The sequence below is a fragment of the Artemia sp. Qi Xiang Cuo genome, chromosome 15 (assembly GCF_049724085.1).
Source record: "Artemia sp. Qi Xiang Cuo chromosome 15, ASM4972408v1, whole genome shotgun sequence".
Taxonomy (NCBI): domain Eukaryota; kingdom Metazoa; phylum Arthropoda; class Branchiopoda; order Anostraca; family Artemiidae; genus Artemia; species Artemia sp. Qi Xiang Cuo.
The window spans coordinates 1,465,796-1,479,915 of record NC_142808.1 but is presented as its reverse complement, the minus strand read 5'-3'; the positions used below and the strand labels follow the sequence as shown (position 1 = coordinate 1,479,915).

Below are 14,120 nucleotides of genomic sequence, written 5' to 3'. Positions count from 1 at the left end.
ACTGAAGTATTCCAACTCTTGCATTTCAACGAAAGAAATTCAAAATAAACTTTTAAAACTCTAGAAATTTAATATTTGATATGTAGTATCGCAACCGAACCACAACGAAACAGTCCAAATATTGCTTTTCAACGAAGGCAAAGCGGTATAAAATATCAAAAATCTAGAAAAAGTAACTGTGACAAGGGAAAACGTGAGCATTCTCTCCTAAAATTCAAACCGCACATGAACTTTGAAAAATCAAGAAAATGTAACTGTGACAAGGTAAACCACTACCAGAAACTACTGAACTATTCCAACTCTTTAATTTCAGCTACAGACATTCACAATGAGCTGAGAAAAAACACGAGACTGTGCATTTGTAATGGGCAAAAAGACTCCTACACTAGTTAATTATTACACCTATTGCTTTACAACGAAAGAAATTCAAAATGTACTTTGAAAAATCACGAAAAAGTAACTGTTACAATGACAATAACAACAAAAAACTTCTTCAATATTCCAACTCGTGAAATTCAGCGAAAGAAATTCAAAATTTACATTGTAAAAATCAAGAAAATGTAACTGTGACAAGGTAAACCACAACCAAACACTACTGAAATATTCAAACTCTTCCATTTCAAAGAAAGAAATTCAAAATGAACTTTGAAAAATCAAGAAAATGTAACATCAAGAAAATTTAACTGTGACAAGGTAAACCACAACCAAACACTACTGAAATAGTCCAACTCTTGCATTTCAACTAAAGAAATTCAAAAGGAACTTTTAAAAATCAAGAAAATGTAACTGTGACAAGGTAAACCACAACCAAAAACTACTTAAATATTCCAACTCTTGCATTTCAACGAAAGAAATTCAAAATTAACTTTGAAAAATCAAGAAAATGTAATTGTGACAAGGTAAAACAAAACCAAACATTACTGAAATATTCCAACTCTTGCATTTAAACGAAAGAAATTCAAAATGAACTTTTAAAAATCAATAAAATGTAACTTTTACAAGTTAAACAAAAACCAAACAATAATTAAATATTCCAACTATTTAATTTCAACAAAAGAAATTAAAAATGAACTTTGAAAAATCATGAAAATGTAACTTTGACAAGTTAAACAACAACCGAACGCTACTGAAATATTCCAACTCATGCATTTCAATGAAGTAAATTAAAAATGAACTTTTAAAAAATCAATAAAATTTAACTGTGACAAGGTAAACCACAACCAAACACTACTGAAATATTCCAACTCTTGAATTTAAAGGAAATAAATTAAAAATTAACTTTGAAAAATCAAGATAATGTATATTAGAAACTTAAAAAACCTAAAAACACACAAATATCTTTAAATAACCTTCATAAAAAAAGAGAGTTAATCAAATGAAATAATAAAAATCTATAAGAATTTAATTTTACATTGTAAACCACAACCAAACACTACAAAAAAAAACAAAAAAAATCATATCAATAAGAGCAATTAAAAATAATCTTTGAAAAATCAAGAAAATGTAACTGTGACAAGGTAAACCACAACCTTACACTAGAGAAATATTCCATCTCTTTCTTTTCAACAAATAAAATTCAAATGAGCATTAAAAATACATAGAAAGTAACTGTGTCAATTACAAAATCGGCATAAATCAACACAAAAATTAAAACACATGCATTTATAAGAGCGAACATCAAAATGAACATTGAAAAATCAAGAAAATTTAACTTTGACAAGGTAAACCATAACCAAACACAAATGAAATATTCAAACTCTTGCATTTCAACTAAAGAAATTCAAAATTAAATTTTAAAAATAAAGAAAATATAACTGTGACAATGTAAAACAAAAACAAAAAATTCTGAAATATTCCAACTCTTGCATTTCAAAGAAAGAAATTCAAAATGAAGTTTGAAAAATCATGAAAATGTAACTGTGACAAGGTAAACCACATCCAAACACTAATGAAATATTCCAACTCTTGAATTTCTACTAAAGAAATTCAAAATGAACTTTGAAAAATCAAGAAAATGCAACTGTGACAAGGTATACCACAACCAAACACTGCTGAAATATTCCAACTCTTGCATTAAAAGGAAAGAAATAAAAAATGAACTTTGAAAAAATCATTTAAATTTCACTGTGACAATGTAGACCACAACCTAAATCGACAGAAATATTTTTACTCTTCCTATTCAACAACTGAAATTCAAAATAAACTTTAATCAATAAGTACAAAATATACGCGTCATGGTCCTCCATACACATGAACAATTGAAATACACAAAATATTGCATTTCAACCATAGAAATTCAAAATGAATTTTGAAAAATCAAGAAAATGTAACTGTGACAAGGTAAACCACAATTAAACACTATTGAAATATTCCAACTCTTGCATTTCAACGAAATAAATTAAAAATGAACTTTTAAAAATCAAGAAAATTTAAATGTGACAATTTAAACCACAACAAAACACTACTAAAATATTCCAACTCTTGCATTTCAACGAAAGAAATTCAAAATGAACTTTGAAAAATCAAGAAAATGTAAGTGTGACAAGGTAAACCACAACCAAACACTACTGAAATATTCAAACTCTTGCATTTCAACGAAAGAAATTCAAAATGAACTTTGAAAAATCAAGAAAATGTAACTGTGACAAGGTAAACCACAACCAAAAACTACTGAAATATTCCAACTCTTTCATTTCAACGAAAGAAATTCAAAATGAACTTTGCAAAATGATGAAAAATGTAACTGTGACAAGGTAAAACTGAGTCTCTCAATCCCCGTAAAGCTCTTTTAAAATATACAAAAACTACTTATTTAACACAAAAAATTTAGTTTTTAATGACCACCAAGTAAAGAAAAAAACACACGGAATCAGGCAACTGAGTCTCTCAAACCCCTTAAATATCTTTTAAAAGATAAAAAAACTACTTATTTAAAACAAAAATTTATTTTTTATTGACAATCAATTAAATAAAAACCACACGGAATCAGGCAACTGAGTCTCTAAAACCCCTTAAAGCTCTTTTAAAATATACAAAAACTTCTTATATAACACAAAAATTTCGTTTTTAATGACCATAAACTAAAGAAAAACCACACGGAATCCGTAAACTGAGTCTCTCAATCCCCGTAAAGCTCTTTTAAAAGATACAAAAACTACTTATTTAACACAAAAATTTAGTTTTTAATGACCAACAAGTAAAGAAAAACCACACGTAATCCTTAAACTGAGTCTCTCAATCCCTGTAAAGCTCTTTTAAAATATACAAACACTACTTATTTAACACAAATATTCTGTTTTTAATGCCCATCAAGTAAAGAAAAACCACACGGAATCCGGCAACTGAGTCTCTCAATCCCTGTAAAGCTCTTTTAAAAGATACAAAAACTAATTATTTAACACACAAATTTAGGTTTTAATGACCACCAAGTAAAGGAAAACCACACGGAATTAGGCAACTGAGTCTCTCAAACCCTGTAAAGCTCTTTTAAAAGATACAAAAACTACTTATTTAACACAAAAATTTCGTTTTTAATGACCAACAATTAAAGAAAAACAATACGTAATTAGGCAACTGAGTCTATAAATCCCCTTAAATATATTTTAAATGATAAAAACTACTCTGTTATAAAAAACATCTTTCGTTTTTAATGACTACCAATTAAATTAAAATCACACGGAATCAGGCAACTGAGTCTGTCAAACCACCTAAATCTCTTTTAAAAGATAAAAAAACTAATGAATTAAAACAAAAATTTCGTAAATAACTAGCACAATTTGAAGAAAAACCTATTTGAAAACTGCATCCGAGTGTCTACATCATATTAGTTATCTAATAATTGAATCAACAAAACAATATTAAAAAAGAAATTTACGTTTTTAATGACTACAATCTCAAGAAAAAACACACGGAATCCGTCAACAGAGTCCCTCAAACACATTAAAGCTCTTTTAAAAGATAAAAAAACTAATTATTTAACAAAAAAATTTTGTTTTTAACGACCATCAAGTAAAGAAAAACAACATGGAATAAGGCAACTGAGTCTCTCAATCCCCGTAAAGAAATTATAAAAGATACAAAAACTTACTACAAAGTAAAGAAAAACCACACGGATTCAGGAAATTGAGTCTCTCAACCCCCGTAAAGCTCTTTTAAAAGCTACAAAAACTACTTATTTAACACAAAAATTTCGTTTTTTAATGATCATCACGTACAGAAACAACCCATGGAATTAGGAAACAGAGTCTCTCAATCCGCGTAAAGATCTTTTAATAGTTACAATAACTACAAAATAATAAAGCAAAAATCGATTTTAATGAAGATCAAGTCAATAAAAATCACACGGAATTAGGCAACTGAGTCTCTCAAACCCTGTAAAGCTCTTTTAAAAGATAAAAAAACTACTTATTTAACACAAAAAATTCGTTTTTAATGAAAACAAAGTAAAGGACAAACACACGGAATCAGGCAACTGAGTCTCTCAATCCCCTTAAAGATCTTTTAAAAGATACGAAAACTACTAATTTACCACAAAATTTCGTTTTTAATGCCCACCATGTAAAGTAAAAGCACAAGGAATTAGGCAACTGAGTCTCTCAAACCACGTATAGTTATTTTTATATATACAAAAACTACTTAAATAACTCGAATATTTCTTTTTTAACGACCACCAAGTAAACAAAAATCACACGGAATCATGCAACTGAGTCTCTCAATCACTTTAAATCTATTATAAAATAAACAAAAACTAAAGATTTTACCCAACTTGTTAGTTTTTAATGAACATCAAGAGAACAAAAATCACACGGAATTAGGCAACTGAGTCTCTCAAACCCCTTAAAGCTCTTTTAAAAGATATAAAAACTACTTATTTTAGCACAAAATACAAGCAAGCAAAAAAAATGGGAATTCCTATACACGCAAGCAAATAAATGAGTTATTTTTACGTCACAATGTTTCAACTTAAAATCATTCTAATTATAGCATCCCATTTCTCATACTTTAATTAACTGTTACGCTTTCTTAACCATCGGTATTTTAAAATCACACGGAATTAGGCAACTGAGTCTCTCAAACCCCTTAAAACTCTTTTAAAAGATATAAAACTACTTATTTTAACACAAAATACAAGCAAGCAACTAACATGGGAATTTCTATACAAGCAAGCAAATAACGGAGTTATTTTTACGTCACAATGTTTCAAATTAAAATCATTCTAATTATAGCATCCCATTTCTCATACTTTAATTACCTGTTACGCTTTCTTAACCATCAGAAGTTTAACCATCGTGAATCAAGTTATACACGTTTAATCTCTTGGCAAAGAGTGTGATGACCTGTAACTACTAGAAAAACCTGTTTGTACGGGGGCCCCAGCAAATTCAATAGAAGCAATCTACTGTCGGGCTATAACAATAAATGTACGCTTGAATCTCCTCCCCCATGGATGGTTCCCCCTCCCCTGGAGTCCTCTCCCTTTGTCTTCCCTTAAATTTGGCATGTTATTCTTTATCCTTTTAAAACCACAATAACACCTAAAAACTACATCTATTATCAATGCATCCTCTGAAAATGGATGTTACTAGGTGCGAGCTGGAAAATATTGTTAGGATATAGTGAAATATCCATGAACTTATCTTAATGAAAAAGGGGTATTTCCTCAAAGCTCTTACCATGTCTTAAATTCGCATCTAATATCACTCCCCTCCCCTACCCTCTGGGCTTGCAGGCTCGAAGCCCCGGTTTTCTATAATAGATGGTTCTTTTTTGCGTATATTAACGATACGGCTTTTTCAACTTTTATTTTTTGTCGTGTTTTTTTTTTTTTGTTGCTTGTCAGTTTGTTTTCAATTACAGTGTGTTTTTAATATTTATTGTTTGGTAGGAGTAAGATACGCATTTCCCCTTTATCAATATCTTGAAAGCAAATACCCCCGGAGTGTAACAAATTTGCCTGTAAACAAGCATTTCCCTTTATTAATATCCTGAAAGCAAATACCCCCCGGAGTGTATCAAATTTTGGCTGTAAACACACTGTTTTTGTGTTTGCCAGAAATGGGGAATCTCAGGTGACGTGCAATAGTTTATTTTTAGAATATGGTTCAAGATACAAAATATTGACAATGTCTGCTTAGTTCTCTAGGTTAGAGAGTATTCCATTGGAAGGGAATGACCTTTCGAGTCCTGGCGGGGTCAAGGATTATAGAAAAAAAAGAATGGTGTTTGAACGAAAAATGAAACGCCGAAAAAGAAAGGCTTTTCGGCTAAAAATCTTAAAATGGTATTATCTGCCAGTGACGGATGCGCAATCAGTGTGTACCACCATTAAGTTCATGAAAAAAGCTTTGGGGATTTAGGGCAAAAAAAGAAAGGCTTTTGGGGGAAAAAATGATAAAATGGTATTATCTGGCAGTGATGGATGCGCAATCATTACGTAAAGTGTGTACTGCCATTAAGCTAATGAAAAAAGAATGATCTGAGGGTTTCGGGCGAAAAAAACAGAAACGCCGAAAAAGAAAATGTCTCGAGGGTTTTCGGCGAAAAATGTTAAAATGGTATTATCTGGCAGTAAGGGATGCGCAATCATTACTTAGAGTGCGTACCGCTATTAAGCTAATGAAACAAGAATGCTTTGGGGGTTTCGGGTGTCGTTACGTTACAAGCGGGGATTCCTCCATGTGTTCCTTAGAGTTACGCAAAATTGCGTCAAGCATATTAGACCTGTTTGTTTGAAATGGGGTAAGTTTTATGACGTCATTGGAGTCCAGAAGAGTGTGTCACAGAGTCCTGCCAAGTGTGTTCCCTTTAATAGAACAGGTGACTGCACTGTGTAGGTGCGAGGGGCTGGTAGCTCCACTTATCTAGAGGCGAGGGTGTGTCGCGTGGTGTAACATTTGAAACGGGGTGTGCACTGTGATGACAGAGGGCACGCGCTAGAAACACGGGTGAAGGGTTAGGAGCTTATTATTAAAACTTGTGTATTATACGGACCACATTCCAAGTAATCATATAATATAAAACTGAAATCCTTACGGGTGTGTCGCGTGACGTCAGAGGGCAGGTCCTAGAAATCCTATGGAAAAAGGGGTATGTATGTTGTAGAAAAACAAAGGGGTATGTCACCTAACCTTTGAACTGTTGCCAAAGGCGGGAATATTGTCTAGAAACAGGGATATCGTGACGTCAGAGGGCATGACTGAAATTCAATGGAAAAGGGAGGGTATGACTTTGAAATCTTATGTGAAAGGGAGGGCATGTTGCAGAAACTGGGCATGTTTTGACGTCAGAGGGCTCCGTTTAAAATCCAATGTTAATTTCCCTATGGCTGCCGTGGCGTCAGAGGGCTGTCAAAGAAAAACAAAGGGGACTTGTCATAGAAAAAACACCTAACCTAACCGAACCATTGAACTCTTGCTAAGGACATTGAACTCTTGTCAAAAATGGGAATCATGCCAGCTAGAAATACGTGCGAGGGGTTAGGAGCTTATTATTAAAACTTGTGTATTATATGGTCCACATTCCAAGTAGTTGAAACACCTGGGAATTTTACCTAAAATTATGTCACCTGGTCGTGCCAAATCTTGCCTGGGCGGGAATTTCGCCTAAAATTGCGACACCTGGTCACCAGAAGAGGAAATCGCCGTTAAACATTCTTCTTGAGCCTATGGAAGAAAGGAGTAGTCCCTAAGGATGCGCTTGAAGTGTCTATGGGGATACTATTACTGCCACAGCGTTAAACTACCACAAATCCCTTATAATGAATCCCAATAAATAAATTAAACCCAAAACGAACAGAAATTACCATAAATAACCGACTCAAACTCAATACGAGGAAAAATGAACATGAGTAGAGATGATAACCCCGACGCCATCTCAAGACCAGAGCACAATTTGCACTTTACTGAAAACAAAATACATTTTAAATGTTTTCACTTTTTTGAGTTATAATAAATAAAGAAGTATAGGAATAACTATTAGAATATGTATATTAATCTGACAATCCATTTATTTTTTTTTTTTTTTTTTTTTTTTTTTTTTTTTTTTTTAATAAAGCGCAAATTATGTTCTGGTATTGAGAAGACATGAGGGTTGTCAGCCCAATCTTCTTAAGTTTTGCACGTTTTGAGTTTGACATGGTTATCTATTGCAATTTCTGTTCGTTTTGGGTTTCATTTATTTATTAACGAATCATGATTTGTGGTAGTTTTACACTTGGAAGATAAGAAAAACTAACTCGTAGAATTTGACAACCCTTTCATCCGTAAAAACATAAACAATAAGAAGGTGTTGGCTCCCAAGGCCAACTATGCTTTCAAAGGAAAACTAAACTTTCTTAAACTTTTGGTGCCATATGTTTTTAGCTTAATTTTGATGATTTTTCGCCTTTATTTTTTCTTCTTTTTATTTTTCTTTGATTTGGCGGCCGCTACTGCCAAAAACTGCAGAAGTACATATGGAAGTCCTTTCAACAAAAATGGATTTGCGAATTTTTTGTCTAAGTTTTTTAAGATACATTGGATGTGTAACATTGGACACTTAGATCTTCTCAACGAAACTAAAAAAAAAAAATACAACTCAAATAAAATTCTCAAATTGTGAAAACTCTATTTTATGCGAGGGGGGGGGGGGGTAAACGCCAACAAACCAACTTTTATTCAAATGAATTTTGATTAATGATGTAGACAGCCTTTAATATACATGTTGCTTAGTCCAACGATACATTAAAAGAATCTTTCCATGTTACATTTCAATACAACCAAAACAGTGAGATTTCGATAACTACACAATAGGATGTTATGAACCAACCACATTTGTTTCTCAGCTTGTTACCAAATTAAATCCATGAATAACGTTGACACTCTCCAGATCTCTTCAGCCTTCACGGACAGGGTCTTTTTTTTGGTTTTAGAGAGCTTCTAATTATACCTGATTTTGACAGCTTACTCCGATTCAAAATACCCCTGCTATCACTCTAGATACTGTGTTGTTTTGCGTTACAAATCTTTCTTTCCCTTTAAAAATAGGAGTCCAAAATAGGGGCCCGAGTGACACTAACTGTAATGCATTAAAGCCACCCCACTCAAGTCCTTCATATGAGAAAAACCGATTTCCTTCTGTATTCAATACGAAATAAGTTTTTTTTTTTCAACTGAAAGTAAGGAGCAACATTAAAACTTAAAGTGAACTGAAATTATTGTATTTTACTACTCTTAAAAAAAAGCTTCTTATTGTTCTAATTAAACGACTGTTGTATTTCAGGAGTCGCTCTTAAAGAATTCGGACAAAATTCAAACTTTAGCGTAAAGAACGAGGTGTTAAGGAGGAGCAACCCCCCTCATATACGCAATTAATTTCTGTTCGTAATTTCTGCTCCTTACTTTCAGATGAAAAAACCGTTTTTTTTTAAATTTAATTTCTGATCGTTTTTTAAGTAATACCAGGAAATATGGCTCCAACTTCACGCAAAAATCCTAGAAAATCTCTAGACAATTCAATCCTGGTAAAATTTATCCCAGGCAATTACCCTTAACATCTCCACGCGTAAAAGTGAGTCGGCAAAGAGAAAGCAAGCCGTGAGAAGAATTTTGTATAGGAATTCTGGAAAATGTCCCCATTTTAAAGTTTCCTCTGAAGTATTCATCCTCTGGAAGCTTCCCTCACCATGGATAATTTTTCCCGTGGAAAATTACCTCAGAGGCAAATTCATCCCCCCCCCACACACCCGAAAAATGTATGCATACTTTTCAATAACAAATACTATACGTAAACAATAGGCAAATTTTACATCTTAAAGACCTTTCCCCAGGGGCTTATGGGAGGTCATGATATCTCCAAAGGCAATGCTGAACAAAATGACTATCTCAAAATTTTGATTTGATCATTTTGAGAAAAAAAGGAGCGTGGGAGGGGGCCTACTATATATATATATATATATATATATATATATATATATATATATATATATATATATATATATATATATATATGAAATATATCATATTATATATATATAGTCTAATATATATATTACCATGAATGTCGACATTCACAGGGGGTTATAAATTCGACAAAATTTGGTTAAAAATCAGAAATGGGTTGAAAACCTAAGCTAATACCTGTCATAATCAAATGTTGCATAAAACTGAAAAAGTTGACTGGCAGTGCTGACTAAATCCAAAGAGAAAAAAGGGTATTTTGGACATTCACCAATTTTGGACATTGACGGTAACATATACATATATACAACATGTATATGTACGGTAACATATACATATATACAACTCGTATAATATATACAATATATTATATATCTGGCACAAGCTAATATAGGCTGTTTGCACCCTAAATAGCTATGTCATTATATTTTTACCCATTACGATTAAACATTGTAAAAGGGTAATTTGTAATGTATTAAACCCAGTTAACCCAGATAAGTCTCAAACCAGATAAGGTAGCTGACATAGAAACGCTAGCTCACATCCTCATGCCAACTGTACTGGGGGTAACAAGAGTCCACCGCCGAAACATTGATCTTCTGAATATCAATGTTCTTGACTAATATTTTAAACTTAGACCAGATTGTCATCCTTGGGGACAAAGAGGTGGTGGCGTTGTAATCTATTCTCATGAAAAGTTAGCTACTAGCGTTATTGATGTTCCATGTCTTGAATCCCATGACGAAATAATGTGGCTAAGAATCCAACCCAAAAGACTTCCAGGGAGCATCAATGGTTTGACTGTGTGTGCTTTCTATTACTCGCCTGGCCAGCCCTACGAACAGAAAAAAAAGGTTTCTTGAAAAGCTCCACCTGAATTCCGACTACGTTTCAGGTAAGTGGCCCGGATGTGATGTTTGTTCTTGCTGATGATAATGAGCAGAAACTGGAAAAGTTTTACAGGGCGTTTGAGTTAAGTAATACTCTAAATTTCCCAACTTCAAAAAAAGGAACATCATTTGACATAGTCGCCACAAAAATGATCAAATATTACAAAAATCCCACAGACCCCTGGGTGGCAGTTACCATTTCTCACTTGAGCTAAATCCGTTGAACAGTGTGAAAATAACGTACACAACGACAGAGACAACCAATCACTGATACCGGTTTGTTCGAGTTTGAGAACTGGATAACTCAAGAAAGTTGGATTGTTGTATCGAATGCCAGCACTGCCGATTCAAAAGTAGAAATTCTTCAAAATACTCTACTAGAAAAAATTTGTAGTTACTTCCCCGAGAGAAAAAGCAATTCCTTCTCCACCGACCTTCCGTACATTTCGAAGGATGATAAAAATCTGATAGCTGAGAAACAAAGATTGTTCAAAGAAACGAAACGCCAGCCAGCTGTTCTTCTGAAGAAAAAAATTGGCGAACTGACACGCCAGGCGGCAAAGACTACTATCAAGGTAAAGTAAATGATTTGTTTCAATCCGAACCCCAACAGTGGTATAAAGAAGTTGAAAAAACCCGTATGAAAAGAAACTAATTGTGTCGATTTCAACTTGAATGATACAGATACAGAATTTGCCAGCCAACTTAGCGCCCACCTGGCTAGTATTATACAAACCCTACCTCCCTTGTGCCAAGATGAGATACCCCAGCCATCTCTAGACTATCAGGACCTCCCAACAATAACAGCCGAAATGGTGACCAAAACATCTGGCAACTTCCCCTCTTTATGGAAGAAAGGATATGTGTCAACGATACCTAAAAAAGATGCACCTAATGACTTCACTGGAGTTCGGCTGATCACTCCTACACCGGTATTTAGCAAAGTCTACGAGCAAGTCCTCTCATCCTGGCTAAAGGAAAAAATCATCAGCATGATGGATTCTAAGCAATTTGGTAGTCTTCCCAAGACCTCAATAGCTCACTATTTGGTAAGTCTCCTGGACAAATCCTCAAGAACCTAGACAACCCCGGCTACTGGATAAACCTCATAGCAATAGATCTGAAAAAAAGCTTTCGACCTGATCAACGACAGTTAACTCATCAAAAAGTTGCTTACAAGGTATAGTATGACCCCTGCCTTAGTTCGAATCGTTGCCAGCTTTCTCTCTGATCGAAAGCAAAGCACTAAATATAAGAGCGCGTACTCAACCGAGGCTCAAATCTATTTATTGTCCAGTCATATGGATGTCTACTCTCCCTTCTTTTCTCAAACCGCTTTCGAATACTTAAGATAAAGCTTTAAATCTTATCCATGATGTAAATCGTTTGGCAACTAAACCGTTACTTTATGTTAAAAATTTTATATTTTTCCTGTGCGTCTTTCGCTTTTCTTCAGCTCCATGGTGATATCCCTAGGTCCCTTAGATTTACGTCTTCTTTTGTATCTGATCAGTCAAATTATCAACTCCGTAGTTCTCTAAATATCCAAATTCCCCATACACCAACAATAAGATCCGATTTTAATCCTTTAGTTGCGTGTTATTCGACATTGAACACCCTTCCCGATTCGGCTCGAGAATGCCACTTGTTTGGCACCTTCAAAAGACTAGAAAAAAAATATTTGTTTTCATGTTATTAATTTTCTTTACTTTTCCCCGCTGGCAAGTTTTTTTTTTTTTTTTTTTTTTTTTTTTTTTTTTTTTATAGATGTTTTGATTCATTACAGTTTGATAAAGCTTATTTAATGAACTCTCCTTGTTTTTTTTGTTGTTTTTTCTCCATTTTATGAGAGCCACGAGTAACAACCCTTTGTCCTCTTTTGTTTCTTGTCATGGTCAGCGAGCTGGCAGAGTTCTTTCCAAATAGATCTAAGTACGTTGATGATCTATCATTAACTGAAATTTGCCACAAGGACTCCCCGAGTAACGCGTATGGTATCATTGATGACATTAAGAACCAGGCTGCCAGTAACGACGTGGTAGTGAATATGGACAAACCCGTGGTACTTCCAATTTCTTTCTTAAGGACCGAACCAACCTATTTTCCTCTGCTACACCAACAGCAGATGGTGGCCTAATTAAGTTGCTAGACGTCCATATTTCGTTAGATATGAAGTGGGACAAAGAAGTAGGAAGCAGAGTAAAACATGGAAATATGGTTATGACCGCTATGAAGTTGCTATCTCGTTAAGGTGTTCTTGTTGAGCATCTTCTGAGGTTCTATCTTTCTTTAATTAGACGTATCTTAGAATATTGTTGTCAAGTATGGCATTTCTCCCATACTCATGACCAGTCGGAGACATTGGAGCGAGTTCAGTACCGTGCCCTGCTTGTGGCGTCTAAATCTCCTAAAATCCCCTGTATATCGCTCCTCTAAGTATTTCAACTTGATACCCTTGAAAAAAGAAGGCAACAACGTAGTCTCAAGTTGGGAAAGGGTATCTTGAAAAATCCCAACCTCCGTGATATACTTCCTCAGGATTTTTTCCCTTGTAGACAAAGGTTGAAAAGGTCTGTTCCTGAACCTATACCAAAAATACAACCAGTATTTACAACCCATGCAAGATATGAAAAAAAATTGGTGTTGGGTTTATTCGCCTTTATAACTTAGATGCCTAATTTTATATATAGATGTATGTTATTTTAATTTGTGTCTTTTTTTTTTAATTCTGTCGACCGTGTAAGCGTTATGAAAATTTCATTTGTTTTGACCGTGTCACTGAATGTGAAAATTGCATTTTGTATATGTAGACTTTTTTAATTATTTACTATTATCTTGACGAAAAATAAACCAAGAATCGGCCCGACCTTTGAAAGCGTTTTGAAATAAAGGAGATGTTGGTTTGATTTGATTAAACATGGTGTCATGTATTATGATTAAACATTGTAAACATTATCAATGTTTTTGTTTCTGACGTCAATTCTTAACTTTTGACAATCCACAGGAGACAATTTATTTATTGTTTTTATTCTTTTTCTGATTTTAAGTGATAGTTTTGACTCCTCATTTTTAGGTACTGTGCAGGGTTGCCATGTGATAAGTTTACAAATTTAGTACCAATTTACGAATATAAGGAGCATATTGATGAAATAAACGGAGTAAACAGTGAATATAAAAAGTTCACGTGCACGTTGACAATGCCTATTAATGTTTCCGGAAGAGCAAAATTACCAATAACGGTAAGTTTTTTTTTGCAACGGTAAGTCACCATCAATTGCCAATAGTGGTAAGTCAT

General features: G+C 33.7%; 1 protein-coding gene across 2 annotated transcripts in view; it reads left to right on the top strand.

Annotated features, from left to right (window-relative positions):
- The window catches only part of Dcr-2 (Endoribonuclease Dcr-2), a 247,146-nt gene that overhangs the window by 128,812 nt on the left and 104,214 nt on the right, over positions 1 to 14,120 (top strand). For both annotated transcript variants that reach the window (XM_089101646.1, XM_089101647.1), the window contains exon 11: positions 13,899 to 14,064. In XM_089101646.1, coding sequence (XP_088957772.1) covers positions 13,899 to 14,064 — 166 coding nt within the window. The remainder of the gene's footprint in view (positions 1 to 13,898; positions 14,065 to 14,120) is intronic.